The 12,329-nt window shown below is 40.0% G+C and overlaps 1 protein-coding gene across 4 annotated transcripts in view; it reads right to left on the reverse strand.

The window, feature by feature from the left end:
• The window catches only part of CATSPERB (catsper channel auxiliary subunit beta), an 83,382-nt gene that overhangs the window by 28,099 nt on the left and 42,954 nt on the right, over positions 1-12,329 (reverse strand). For all 4 annotated transcript variants that reach the window (XM_089522403.1, XM_089522402.1, XM_089522401.1 and 1 more), the window contains 5 exons: positions 12,278-12,324; positions 10,706-10,858; positions 8,738-8,890; positions 4,004-4,148; positions 361-512 (listed from right to left, as the gene is read on the reverse strand). In XM_089522403.1, coding sequence (XP_089378529.1) covers positions 361-512; positions 4,004-4,148; positions 8,738-8,890; positions 10,706-10,858; positions 12,278-12,324 — 650 coding nt within the window. The remainder of the gene's footprint in view (positions 1-360; positions 513-4,003; positions 4,149-8,737; positions 8,891-10,705; positions 10,859-12,277; positions 12,325-12,329) is intronic.

Consider the following 12,329-nt stretch of genomic DNA (forward strand, 5'->3'; position numbering starts at 1 on the left):
AGCCTAACAAGGAATACTAACCATGCTGCTGCTCCCATGGCAAGAAAAATGGAATTGATGGAGAGAGTCTGAAGCCAACTAAAGCATGCACACTGAATTCCACACAAAATTACTAAATTCTGGAATATTCTGATTACAGCTGAGTGCAGGCAGAAGAACCATTTTTGAGAGTGATAGAAACCACAGATATTAATCCAATTGTGATCTTAACACTAGCTTCCTGCTTTGTTGCATTGAAAGATTGAAGGATCATCCCCATATAGCAGCAATTACAATGTATAAATATTATCATTAGCACATTTATACAAAATGTATACATATTAATTTTAGCTCCATTCGCACATCAAAAGCATACCGTACCTTCAATAAAGTGTTCACATCCACCACAGATACTACTAAATCATCAACAGATGAACCGTTCAGACTAATATGATTTAAAGTTCCCAAGTGGTCAAAGTACATGCTGAAGAAAGCTGTCTGTGCAACTCTAAGCCTGGCATACCTTCGCTTGCCTCGGAAAAGAAGAAAAGATAATATAAACAGAGGAGTGCACCAAATCCTGCTAATTGATTCTCTCAGGGAAAGGCAGAATATAAATAAATTATTATTATTATTATTATTATTATTATTATTAAAATAAAGAGAATGAATCTATTTTAGAAGAGTGATTTTTAGTAGCTCTGTAGGAGGATCAGTATCTGCCCTGGTCAGAGCCAGTGTGGTGTAAAGTCCTGATCTATGATTTGTGAAATTCAGGTTTAAGTCCCTCCTGACTTTGGGTCAGTATTTATTAGCATAACCTATCTCAAAGCTGTCATGAGGGGAGATGGAGGGACATATGTCACATTGAGCTCATGGGAGAAAAGGCAGGATAAAAATGTAATAGATAAATTATTCAACCAATATTCTGTGTAATAAGGAAATAAACTGTTTGGATTAGGAGGAAATAGATCTAAACTACTGAGATATTTGAAAGACAAGGCAACAATAATAAGATGCCGTAAGTTGTTTAATGTCTTACATGTAATGTAAAGTTAAGATAAACTGTTTGGCCAGATAATGAAAATATAATGTTCCTCCTTAACAGGAGGGTATCTCTGTACATTTACTACTTCGTCTATTGTATTACTTTGTCCATTTTAATAAAATAGCCAAAAAGATCTTTATGTAACCTGCTCATTCTCCCATGTAAAAATCCTGAAATTACAATGCCTAAGAATGCTCGAGTGGGATGTCGATGTTGGGAGCCCAGGCAACTGATACAGATCTGCTGATAAACAGCAAAGAACTCTCAGTCCCTCCATCTAAAGCAGGGGTAGGCAACCTTTTGGAGCTGGGGGCCGGGTTGGTGTCCCTCAGACAAGTCGGGGCGCTGAAGCCGGGGGGTGGAGCTTCCACCCTCTGGGGTGGGGCTGCATGCTGGGGGCGGAGCTTCCACCTTCCGGGAGCGGAGCCTCCACCGAAGCCCTGCAAGGAGGAGGAGGCGTGTGCCCGCCCTCTCCTCCTCGGTCCCTTTCTGGACAAACACCCCCAACCTGCATTCCAAAACACACACAACAGCACATTTGTGCATTTCACATGGCTTTACTTAACATGGCCTCTTGCATATTTCAGAGGTTTATTCCATAACCAAACCCCTTGGGTTTAACACTTAGCATGGTTTAACATGGCTATGCATATTGAACATGTCAAGGTGGTTTCACCGTTCTTGGACCAAGTGTACTTCTCAGAAGTGTGTACTTGGTCAAGGGACTTTGGTTTTTCTTCACTGCGCATGGGTTTGTAAAAATCACAGCAATTTACATTGGCCTCGCCTCAGAGGCTTTCTGATATCAATATCACCATTAAAGAACCAAAAACACACAGAAAAGGCACTTTGGAAAGTCACACTCTCTTGGCTTCAGAAACAGTGCGTGAATGCCTCTCAAGCTGACTCATATCATTATCATCATCATCATCATCATCATCATCATCATCACCACAACCACACTATCATTGTCAAAGCAAGGGAGACTTGTTAGCATTAAAAGCACACAAAACACACTTTGCAAGGTGACACTCTCAGCTTCTGAAACAGTAGTTGCATGCTTCTCAAGCTGACTCATCATCATCACCACCACACTATCATTGTCAAAGCAAGGGAGACTTGTTAGCATTAAAAGCACACAAAACACACTTTGGAAGGTGACACTCTCTTGGCTTCAGAAACAGTGCCTCCATGCCTCTCAAGCTGGCTTATATCATCATCGCCATCATCAATATCATCATCATCATCACACTATCATTGTCAAAGCAGGGAGACTTGTTAGCAATTAAAAAGAATTCAAAATAAAACAAAAAAACCCATGTGGCCTCTGGCCACTCACCACCTTCTCCTCTTCCTCCCTCCTCTTCCTCCTCCTGCTGCCCCCATCTCCTCTTCCTCCTCCTGCTCTTCCTCCCTCCTCTTCCTCCTCCTGCTGCCCCCATCTCCTCTTCCTCCTCCTGCTCTTCCTCCCTCCTCTTCCTCCTCCTGCTGCCCCCATCTCCTCTTCCTCCTCTTCCTCCTGCTGCTGCCTCCTCCTGCTCTTCCTCCTCCTCTTCTTTCTTCTCCTCCCCCTCCTCCATGCGCCGTGTGGCCTGGGGGCAGGACGGAGGAGACAGAGGAGGAGGTGGGCAGTGCGGGGCCGTGTGAAGCCCCGCGGGGAAGCGGGGAGGGCCATGCGGAGCCCCGCAGGGAGGCGGGGAGGGCGGCGCCTGTCTTCATCCTTTGCCTCCTCCACCCCAGGCCGCACAGCCCTCCTCTTTCTCCTCCTCCGCCATTTTGTTTTTCAAAATGACGGCGAAGTCTCACGCGACCTTTCCCGTCCTGGGAAAGGTCACGCGAGACTTCGGCCGCCATTTTGAAAAACAAAATGGCGCCCGGAGCGGCGCGGAAACGGCGGCAGGACTGCGCGGGGGCCGGTAGAAAGGCCTCGGCAGGCCAGATCCGGCCCGCGGGCCGTAGGTTGCCGACCCCTGATCTAAAGAGATGGATTGGGGAACCACACCTGTTTCAAGAGACAAACAGAGGAAAATTAGTGGGTTATGACACACTAAATGTGTCCTAAATAATTATTTGGTTTTTTCAAATTTATTTAATAACAGGTGCACGGATCTTGGTGAAATATGGGAGACTGAGCCTTTCCATGTATAGATGGGATGTCATCTGAAATGTTTCCTCTCCAGAATGACAATTTTATGAAAAAAAATTAGGAATTTTCTCCCAAGACTTATCATGCTACTTTACGCTTGTAGATGGGTACATGTGGAGGAAAGGGAATACCCTTTCCATGTGTGTTTATCTTGATTTTTAAAATCAGAAGTTCTCAAACCAGTTATTAAATATATTTTGCAAACCGACATAATTTTCTAATGACACAAGTAGCATAATTAGATTGTTCAACCTGAAACAGAGAGAGAAAGAAAATGTCAAGTCAGTGACTTATGATGGAGAGGCTCCTGTAAATGTGTCCTGGAGATACTGAAGCCTATGTCAACTGTTGGACTTTTATGTGCTTCAGAAATGTCACAAACTACAGTATATATGAATACTGTATTTGTTTCACTGCATTTTGCCTTGATTGTTTACATTTAAAAAAAATTACTGTCCAAATATGCATCATGCACCTAATAAAGTAGACTTTAGAACATGACATCTTATGACATTTAATCTTTAAAGTGCAACAGAATCTTTGTTTGCTTTGTTACAGCTTTCAAAAAACTTGTCATATTAATCTATGACAAGTATTTTGAAAGCTGTAATAGTAAAGATGTTTTCATTTCTTGCAAGCCACCTCGAGTCCCTTTTTGACAGAAAAGCAGCATAGAAATAAAATATATAAAATAAATAAATGTCTATGTTTCATATTCTATAAAGTTCTGCTTTCTCATGATGGTGTGGGTTGGCATGATATTCTGCTTCACTATATATTCCAGAGATTTCTCCAAATTTACAGGTGACTACATTGAAAAAACAACTTACCTGCCTTAGTGTAGTAAATGCTGCCTTTGTCAGTGACAAAAACAATTGCTTGGGTGTAAACACATGTGTCTGTTTCCACAATTGTCTCATTCTTCAGTGTCATTATTGGTATAAAAAGATTGCCCCCATCATAAGAAAGCCATACCTAAGAAAGAGATGGGAACTAAATTTAATAATAATTCACTATTTGACTATTTTAATCAACTGTTATTGATAATGATAATTGAATTACTATTTGCATAATGATAATAATGGTAATTTAAAATACATGAAACAACACAAGATATTGACCAAGATGGCCAATAGTTGCAAAGGGCCACCCAAATACAGGATTCACTAATAATATTTCTCTGCAACTGTGGCAATTCAGAAAACAATTAAGAATTAACAGTTCCACAAATATCAGTTCAGCAAATTCAAACATATTTTAATCAGAATTGAGAGACTATGAATGTGCAGAAGTGTTTCATACTCATCACTGTACAAGTTCTGTGGAATATTTGCCACTCCCACCTACGGTATTGTTTGCCGTTAAAGCTAAGTGTACTTGCTGTTTCACTTATGGAGATTTTATTTACTATTACTGTTGCCAATATAGTTGTCGGATCTCAGGACCTAGTCCCAAGTCTCCAGTTTTCATGGGTCACCTCCAGGCAGGAGATGAGGGTGCAAATTCTCCAGTTTTGGTGGGCTGAACTCTGGGCAAAGAGGAAAGGGCTGTGTTCAAATCTCCAGCTCAGCTAGTTCAAGCAGCAGCTTCCTACCATTTTGCAAGGCTTAACGGATGTGTTGTTGATGACAGGGTCTCTTGGAAGTTTGTCATTCACAGAGTTGTCATAAGTCAAAGATGACTGGATGGCAATTAACAAAAACAAAATTAACAATATCGATGCCCAAGAAGTCTATATTTTTACTTAGCTTCCTTATTCCCTTCAGGTATGGTGGTGCCAGTGGTTACCATCCACTCTTCTCTACATACACTTACTGGCTGGAAGCAAATAGGTTAAACTGACAAGTTGATACTTACCAAGAATGATTGTTCTAGGAAGGCTAAAGGAGCCATCCACAACCACTGGGTTACTCCCTCGAGCCAGCTGTTCAAGGCCACATTCTGAACTGTTACTACCATGGCTCCTTTCTCTCTCCCATTCAGTTTTGTTACATAGCCTTACTTGGTGCAAGTTTTTTTTTAAATAATCATTAAGTTTAGAGACTGAAAGATATGCTTTTTCTTCCCCTCCAAAATACAATCACGAGTTTGTTTGTTTTGCTTCTTCAGCCATCCTGGAATGATAATTCTATATCTACCATACTTACTCAACTATAAATCGAGAAATTTATGTCCAAAAACTGACCCTAAAATCCTGGATTAATTTATATAGAGGCCAATACAGTGATACTGCTTATAAAGGCCCTGAACTCAGATGGATGCACTTGCATGTGAGGCTATGATTGTGAAAATATCTTGGATAAGCCATGAAAACCCTTTGAGCCTCAGACGTGAGGCTTGAGTTTACAAGACACATCTTTTCCCTGCTGAATCGCCAGTGCTTCAGTTGAACTTGCCTGGCTGGCTGAAGTTACAGACAGGTGTCTTCATGTTTGACTCCACAACCATTTCTGAGTGGCTGGAAGTTCTTTTTGTTACTCCTCCTCCTTTTTGCTTAGAACTATCTAAATCAAGATGGTGACTGGAAGTTGCATTCACACTATTTGCCAGTGCTCTTCTTCCTTTCTCTCTCGGAGAAGAATGGACCAGTATGGACTTCAGTTTCCCCCTTTGTTTGCTTTCATCTTTCTTAGCCTTTTTAACAATTGCTGTTTTTGATCTCACCACTTCTGGATTCACTGGATTTAACTCAAGAGTGTCACTGAGGGTACCTTCCTTCCATATTGCTCTCACTAGATACCAGTAATACCTTCTTTAATATGAATTTTTTAGAATGCTCAGAGGAACTCCTTCCAATGAATAACTGACTAGTAGAAATGTCTTTATTTACATTCTGCTGCTCTGTAGACTGCATACCTGCAGCTCCCTGAATGGCTTTTGTGGTGTTGTCACTTTCCAGCCTTTTTGTCTGATGAGGCACAGAGCCCTTTCTATCCTCATCCAAATCAGAATTTCCTTTTCTTCTCCTTTTTACTAAATCCCCTGATGCTTGCTAAATAATTATTAACTTACTAATTAACTAAATTGCTTACTAATTTATTACACCTTAATAATTTTGAATTTATTATTACTATAGTGCTAGAGGGAGAGAGTGAGTGAGTGAGAAAGCATTCTTAGCCAAATGGCAAAGCAGGGGAAGAACACTGAAGAGTAGAGGAAAAGGAACAATTGTATTAACTGTTGAGAATGTTAGTCTCCTGCCTTGAAAAGTTGGAACAGGGTAGTAACCTAGAGGTCATGAATTGCTCCTTTAGACTTCCTAAGAATAAATATTTCTAATCCCATCTCCCTAAGTGAAGACGAATAATCCCTTCATTTCTCCTTGAACTGGGAATGGTCCCTTTTGTTACAACTTCTGTCTTACTTAAGAAACATCAACATATGTCCTCGGAGGGTGGGTGGGTGTATGTCTATGTATTTGAATGACACGCTGTGAACAACTGCGGTTGGTACTTACTGCATTCAATTTAAGGACATCACCAGCTGCTGTCCCTACATTACAGGGTTTGGCCTCAAATTCTTGGGGCCTGGGATGATTCTGAACTGGCAACCTCAAGTGCCAAGCAAAAAACCTTTAGATTTACTCAAATACATCACATTGTATTGTTATTCCATTTTCAAATAAAGATAAATATTTCTTCTGAAAACAGTAAACTGTGTTATACCTCCCCCTTCAAATAGTCATCTAAGATGTCAGTTTGTTTGAATATAGTTTAGGGTTTGTTGTTGTGTGCCTTCAAGTAATTTCCAATTTATAGTGAACCTAAGGGAAACCTATCATGGGGTTTTCATGGCAAGATTTTATAGAATCATAGAATTATAGAATCGCAGAATTGGAAGAGACCACAAGGGCCAACCAGTCTAATCCCCCTGCCATGCAGGAACTTCCAATCAAAGCACCCCTGACAGATGGCCATCCAGCCTCTGTTTAAAGACCTCCAAAGAAGGAGATGCCACTACACTCTGAGGAAGTGTGTTCCACTGTTGAACAGCTCTTACTGTCAGGAAGTTCCTCCTAATGTTTAGGTGGAATCTCTTTTCCTGTAGCTTGCATCCATTGTTCTGGGTCCTGTTCTCCCTCCTCAATATGACATTCCTTCAAATATATGACTCATGTTCAACTTGTGGTCTACTAGGACTCCTAGATCCCTTTCACGTGTAGTTTCATTTAGCCAAGTTCCAAGGAGGTTTGCCATGGCCTTCCCCTGAGGCTCCAAGCATGTGACCTGTCCAAGTTCACCAGTGGGTTTCATGGCTAAGCTGGGAATTGAACCCTAGTCTCCAGAGTCATAGTCCAGGACTCAACCCACTATGCTATGCTTGGTAAATTGATTTAAATGACAAAAATATAAATCATTATTTAAACCCTCAAGAGAAAAACTTAATTTGAAATCATTCATTTAAATAAAAATTCCAATTCTTTTTCACAAAACTTTGAACAATCTTGCAAATCTGATTATTACACAATCATTATATATGGATTTATTGATTTTATTGAATTTATACCCAGCCTTTCTCCAAGGATGGGATCCAAGGTAGCTCAATGTAGCAATTTACAACTTTTTAGATAACTTCCTTTGTATTCATTTGAGAAATAGTGCTACGTGTTGATACTGCTGTTAATTGTCATCAAGTTGGTTTGAGCTTATGGAGAGCCTATGAAGAGAGACTGCCAAGACCACCAGTAATCAACAATCCTGCTCAAGTCTTGCAAACTCAAGGCAATGATTTCCTTTATTGAAGCAACCCATCTTTACAGTGATGTAAACTCTAATACTGTACAAGGGACCTAATATAGGTGTGTGCGCGTGCGCGTGTGTTCACCTTCAAGTCACCATTCAATTTATGGCGAGCTCATTAATTTCATAGTGTTTTGTTGTTGTTGCTGTTGTGTGCTTTCAAGTCATTTCTGACTTATGAAGACCCTAAAGTGAATCTATCACAGGGTTTTCTTGGCACATTTCTTCAGAGGGGGCTTGCCATTGCCATCCTCTGAGGCTGAGAGAGTGTGATTTGCCCAGGCTCCCCCAGTGGGTTTCATGGACAAGCAGGGATTTGAACTCTGTTATCCAGGGTCATAGTCCAATGTTTAAGGCACTACAATATACTGGCCCCTCTTAGAAAACCTAAGGATTTTCTTAAGCAAGAAATACTGAGGCGGTTTTGCCAGTTGCTTCTCTGAAATATAACCTACAGCACCTGGCATTAATTGGGGGTCTCCTATCCAATTACTAACTATGGCTGACCCTGCTTAGCTTCCAAGATCAGACAGGATCTGGTGCCTCTAAGAATTTTAGGCTACTTTGTGGTATTTCAAGACTTCTTCCTTCAAAGATATGTCTTTCTTTTCCAAAAGAAACCAAAAGAATGTATGAACTTAATAATTATAATCATGATACACATGAAATTATGTGTATTTGTTTTTTAATTCATGTTTATTGTTATTGCCTTGTATTATCCCCTCTGTTGTCCGGATTCCCAGTGATTGGGCAGCATATAAATAAATCCAATTATTATTATTATTATTATTAATCCATTTCAATAGGTTTCCTATTCTTACGTACCTGATTTCCATAAGCATATAAAAAATGACTGTCCGGATGGAAAAACATTCCGAATGGGATAAAGTTTGGGTCTGGAAACCAGAAAGCTGGAAATTTTCTCTGCTTATTTAGTTCATGGCCTTTTAAACTGTGTACTGACACCAATGCCCTGTTCTAGGAAGGAAAGGAGAAAATAAAAACAACAAAAATTGTACACAATCACAGATAAACAAAGATCTAGTAGGAAAATGAGTCAGACTGGACAAGTTCATTTTCCTGAGGATAAGACACTTCTAGCTAATGAAATACTTGTTGGTCACTGTGTTGGATAACTTAAACCAGAAACCTGACAGGGAGAATATGTCACAGTTAATTCATCTGGCCTTCACTGTAATTTTCAGTTTCATAATCAAAGGTATCAGCAATATCTTTGTGGATCATCTGGCTGTAAATTGACTAAGGGCCATTATTTTGGACAGATTCAAGTGCTGTTTGCAGGCCAGGGCCCAAACTGTGGTACTCAGGGACTATTTTTAATACCTAATAATAATAAAATTTATTTGTATCCCGTCTCTCTGTGCAACACAACCGAGGCGGCTTACACATTAAAACAATACAGACCCACATCCCAATATCTCACCCACCCCCTAAAATACAATTAAACAATTTGTAATTTAAAACATACCTTAAAATCGCAAACAGATCAAACAGTGGCTGTGGTGGAAGTCAGGGATATAGACGGTTCAGATTTTTGGTGGTTATCTAGGCCTGCCAGATCTGTCTTAACAGCTTTTTTGAAGCTGTCTAAGGTGGCAATGTGACCAATTTCTTCCGGCAGGCCATTCCATAATCTGGGAGCAGTTGCCGAAAAGGTCCTCTGGGCGGTTGCCGACAAACTAGTTTTCATAGGTTGCAATAAATTCCTCCCAGAGGACCTGAGTGCATGGGGTGGATTATATGGGAGGATGGCTACTTGATGGTGGCTGTAGCTAGGACTGCATTAGTACAGCTTCAGCTATTTTAGCTATTTCCTTTCTAAATATTAGCTATTTCCTTTCCTGAATAAACTCCTGCTCACATTATTTCAACATGCTGTCCCTGGGCTGACTGTGAATTTTTTTTAGATGTATAAAAAGCATTAGCTACTCTAATATCTGGTGTATGCCAATCAGCAGTGACTGGTGGCTTCCATATTAGTAAGGCAGCAATTCCTCTACAGGATTTGGTTTGGACCTTGGTCAAAATCCAAGATGCTGAACCTGTTTTGGGGAAAGCATTCAGCACCTTGGGCAGTTGCTTTAGGCTGTTGGACACTGCTTTACCTGCCAAGGCTCAATGCTATGGGTTTCTGTGGTTTATACTTTTGTGAGATGTTTAGCCTTCTCTGTCAGAGAGCTCCAATGCACAAGAAACTACAAATCCCAGAATTCCATATCATTGAGCCCTTGCAGTTAAAGCAGTGTCAAACTGCATTATTTCTACAATGCAGATGCAACCTCACTTGGCTAGGATACATGAGAGGGACTCCTTGGTGTGAACTTCTTCCCCAGGTAAGCCAATTTGCCACCTTGTCTCCTGTCCTTCAGGCCAACAGTAAAGACATTCGTATTTTGCCAGTATTTTTCTGCAGCTATGGAAGGTAATGTTGCTCCTCTTATTAACTGCATTTTACTGCTGCCATTTTACTCCAAATAATGTTAGAAGTCTCATTGGAGGCCAGAGGAGTGGAGTGTGATGCATTTACAGAAAACAATGTTGACAGTGGTAGAGTAGCCAAAGAACTGGAGGGCATAAAAATTCCATATTATTTCAAACCTTGTCCCATCTATTGTTTAATTCTCATTGTCCATCCATCTTTTAATTCCACACACTTCACCAATTAAAATAGCTTTGCCAAATACTTCTGCATGAACATTTGACAGAAGAGAAGCACTACAAATAACTAGAAAATGCTATATAAGCACTGATAAATAAATCATGTCCTTTTACCTGCTGAGATAAAATTGCTATGCCTGCGTTCTGTTCATAATCAACAATGAAAGAAACCACGCGTCTAGAAACTGATTTTTCAGCTTTTGTTCTGTGAGGCAAGCAATTATGCCATTTCGTAAATGAATCATTACTATAGAAACAGGTGGATTCCTGTTAAAAAAGATAGCTAAATTAGTAGAGGAAGTTAACATATTGATAATTGGATTAGGAATCAAACATAGGACTTTATCACATGGGAGGCAAGCGTCTTCCTCCTGTCATTAAATCTCATCAATATTATGAAATAATGGGATGATTTTCACACGATGTTGCCATGATTGTGTGATTATCCCATGAATATAGCTGCAAAATTGCACAGCTTTTTATTCATGGGATTTCCCCGTAAATCTTGTGTGAAAATCTTCCCGTTATTGCACAATATTGACAGGATTTAATTGTAGCAGGAGGATGCTTGCCTCCTGCGTGATAAAGTCCATAGCTCTGGCTTCAAAGCCTTGTAAAATAAATTTTTGAGCACTACAGATATAAAAAAGAAACCAATCAGTAAGAAGTTAAAAACTCAAGCCAAAACTGCATATGACACTATTCTCACTCCCCCCTCCTTTAAAAGTATGTTTAAACTGATCACTTTTATTTTGAAGAAAAATAAGAGGGATGCTGCAATTTGGAATGCATCTCAGATCTATAATGGGATTTTAAAAGCAATTTTGAGATCAAGAAAAAGAAACCATAGAAGCCACAAAAGCCCAGGCATCTTGCTATTGGCTTAGAGGTGTTTGATATTCAAAGCATAACAATTATAACCTTTTGAACTTTTGGGTTTTTCCTCATTCTGCACTGCTCACTTCCATATGATTGTCTTCATTGCATGAGAAAAGAAAGGAGAAACAGATTAGGAGAGTAATGGCTTTCTCCATGCCACTCTGCATGCCATTGTAGCACTTCCACTCTCTTCCCCAGGGGAGACAGTCATCAGAGCATGCCTTTGGCTGAACAGGAAAAATCCTTTCAGCAGAAGGCATGTTTTGATGACTGTCTCCCCTTGGGAAGAGAATGAAAGTGCTATGATGGCATGTGGAGTGTCATGGAGAAAACTGCTACTCTCCAAATCCATTTCACCTTTCTTTTCTCATGCGGTAAAGTACTTAATCACAGCTTTTTTACAATCTCATGCCCATTCTTCCCAGCTCTCTCTGTTAGGTACCTCCTCAGTCCAATCCTTTGAATCCTTCCTTCACATGCCTAACAAACTATGATATTTTCACTGGAAATGTTTAATCATTGATTGGCCATTCTCTGTCTTGCCTCCCTTTAACTTAATGTCTTCCAAATAGCAGCATATTACCCAACCACATATTGGAAAGAGAAATTACAACATATAGTGTTACAAGAAATTCTGCAAAATATAATCACTCTGTATAGGCACCTTGTGCTATGACTGGATTTGACAGAACTTTGTTCAAGCTTCCATATGGTCTCTGAACATTTATTACCATATTGTCAGGAATTCATATCTATAAGCAACAAGATTTTAATTAAAAAAAATCAGGCTTTACCATCTTTTCTTACCTGACTTAATGTCTTGTCTTTGTTAAATGACAGACCAACATAGTCCACTGAA

This window comes from Sceloporus occidentalis, unplaced genomic scaffold, assembly GCF_023333645.1.
Source record: "Sceloporus occidentalis isolate IW3139 unplaced genomic scaffold, rSceOcc1.0.p SCAF_4, whole genome shotgun sequence".
NCBI classification, from domain to species: Eukaryota; Metazoa; Chordata; class Lepidosauria; order Squamata; family Phrynosomatidae; genus Sceloporus; species Sceloporus occidentalis.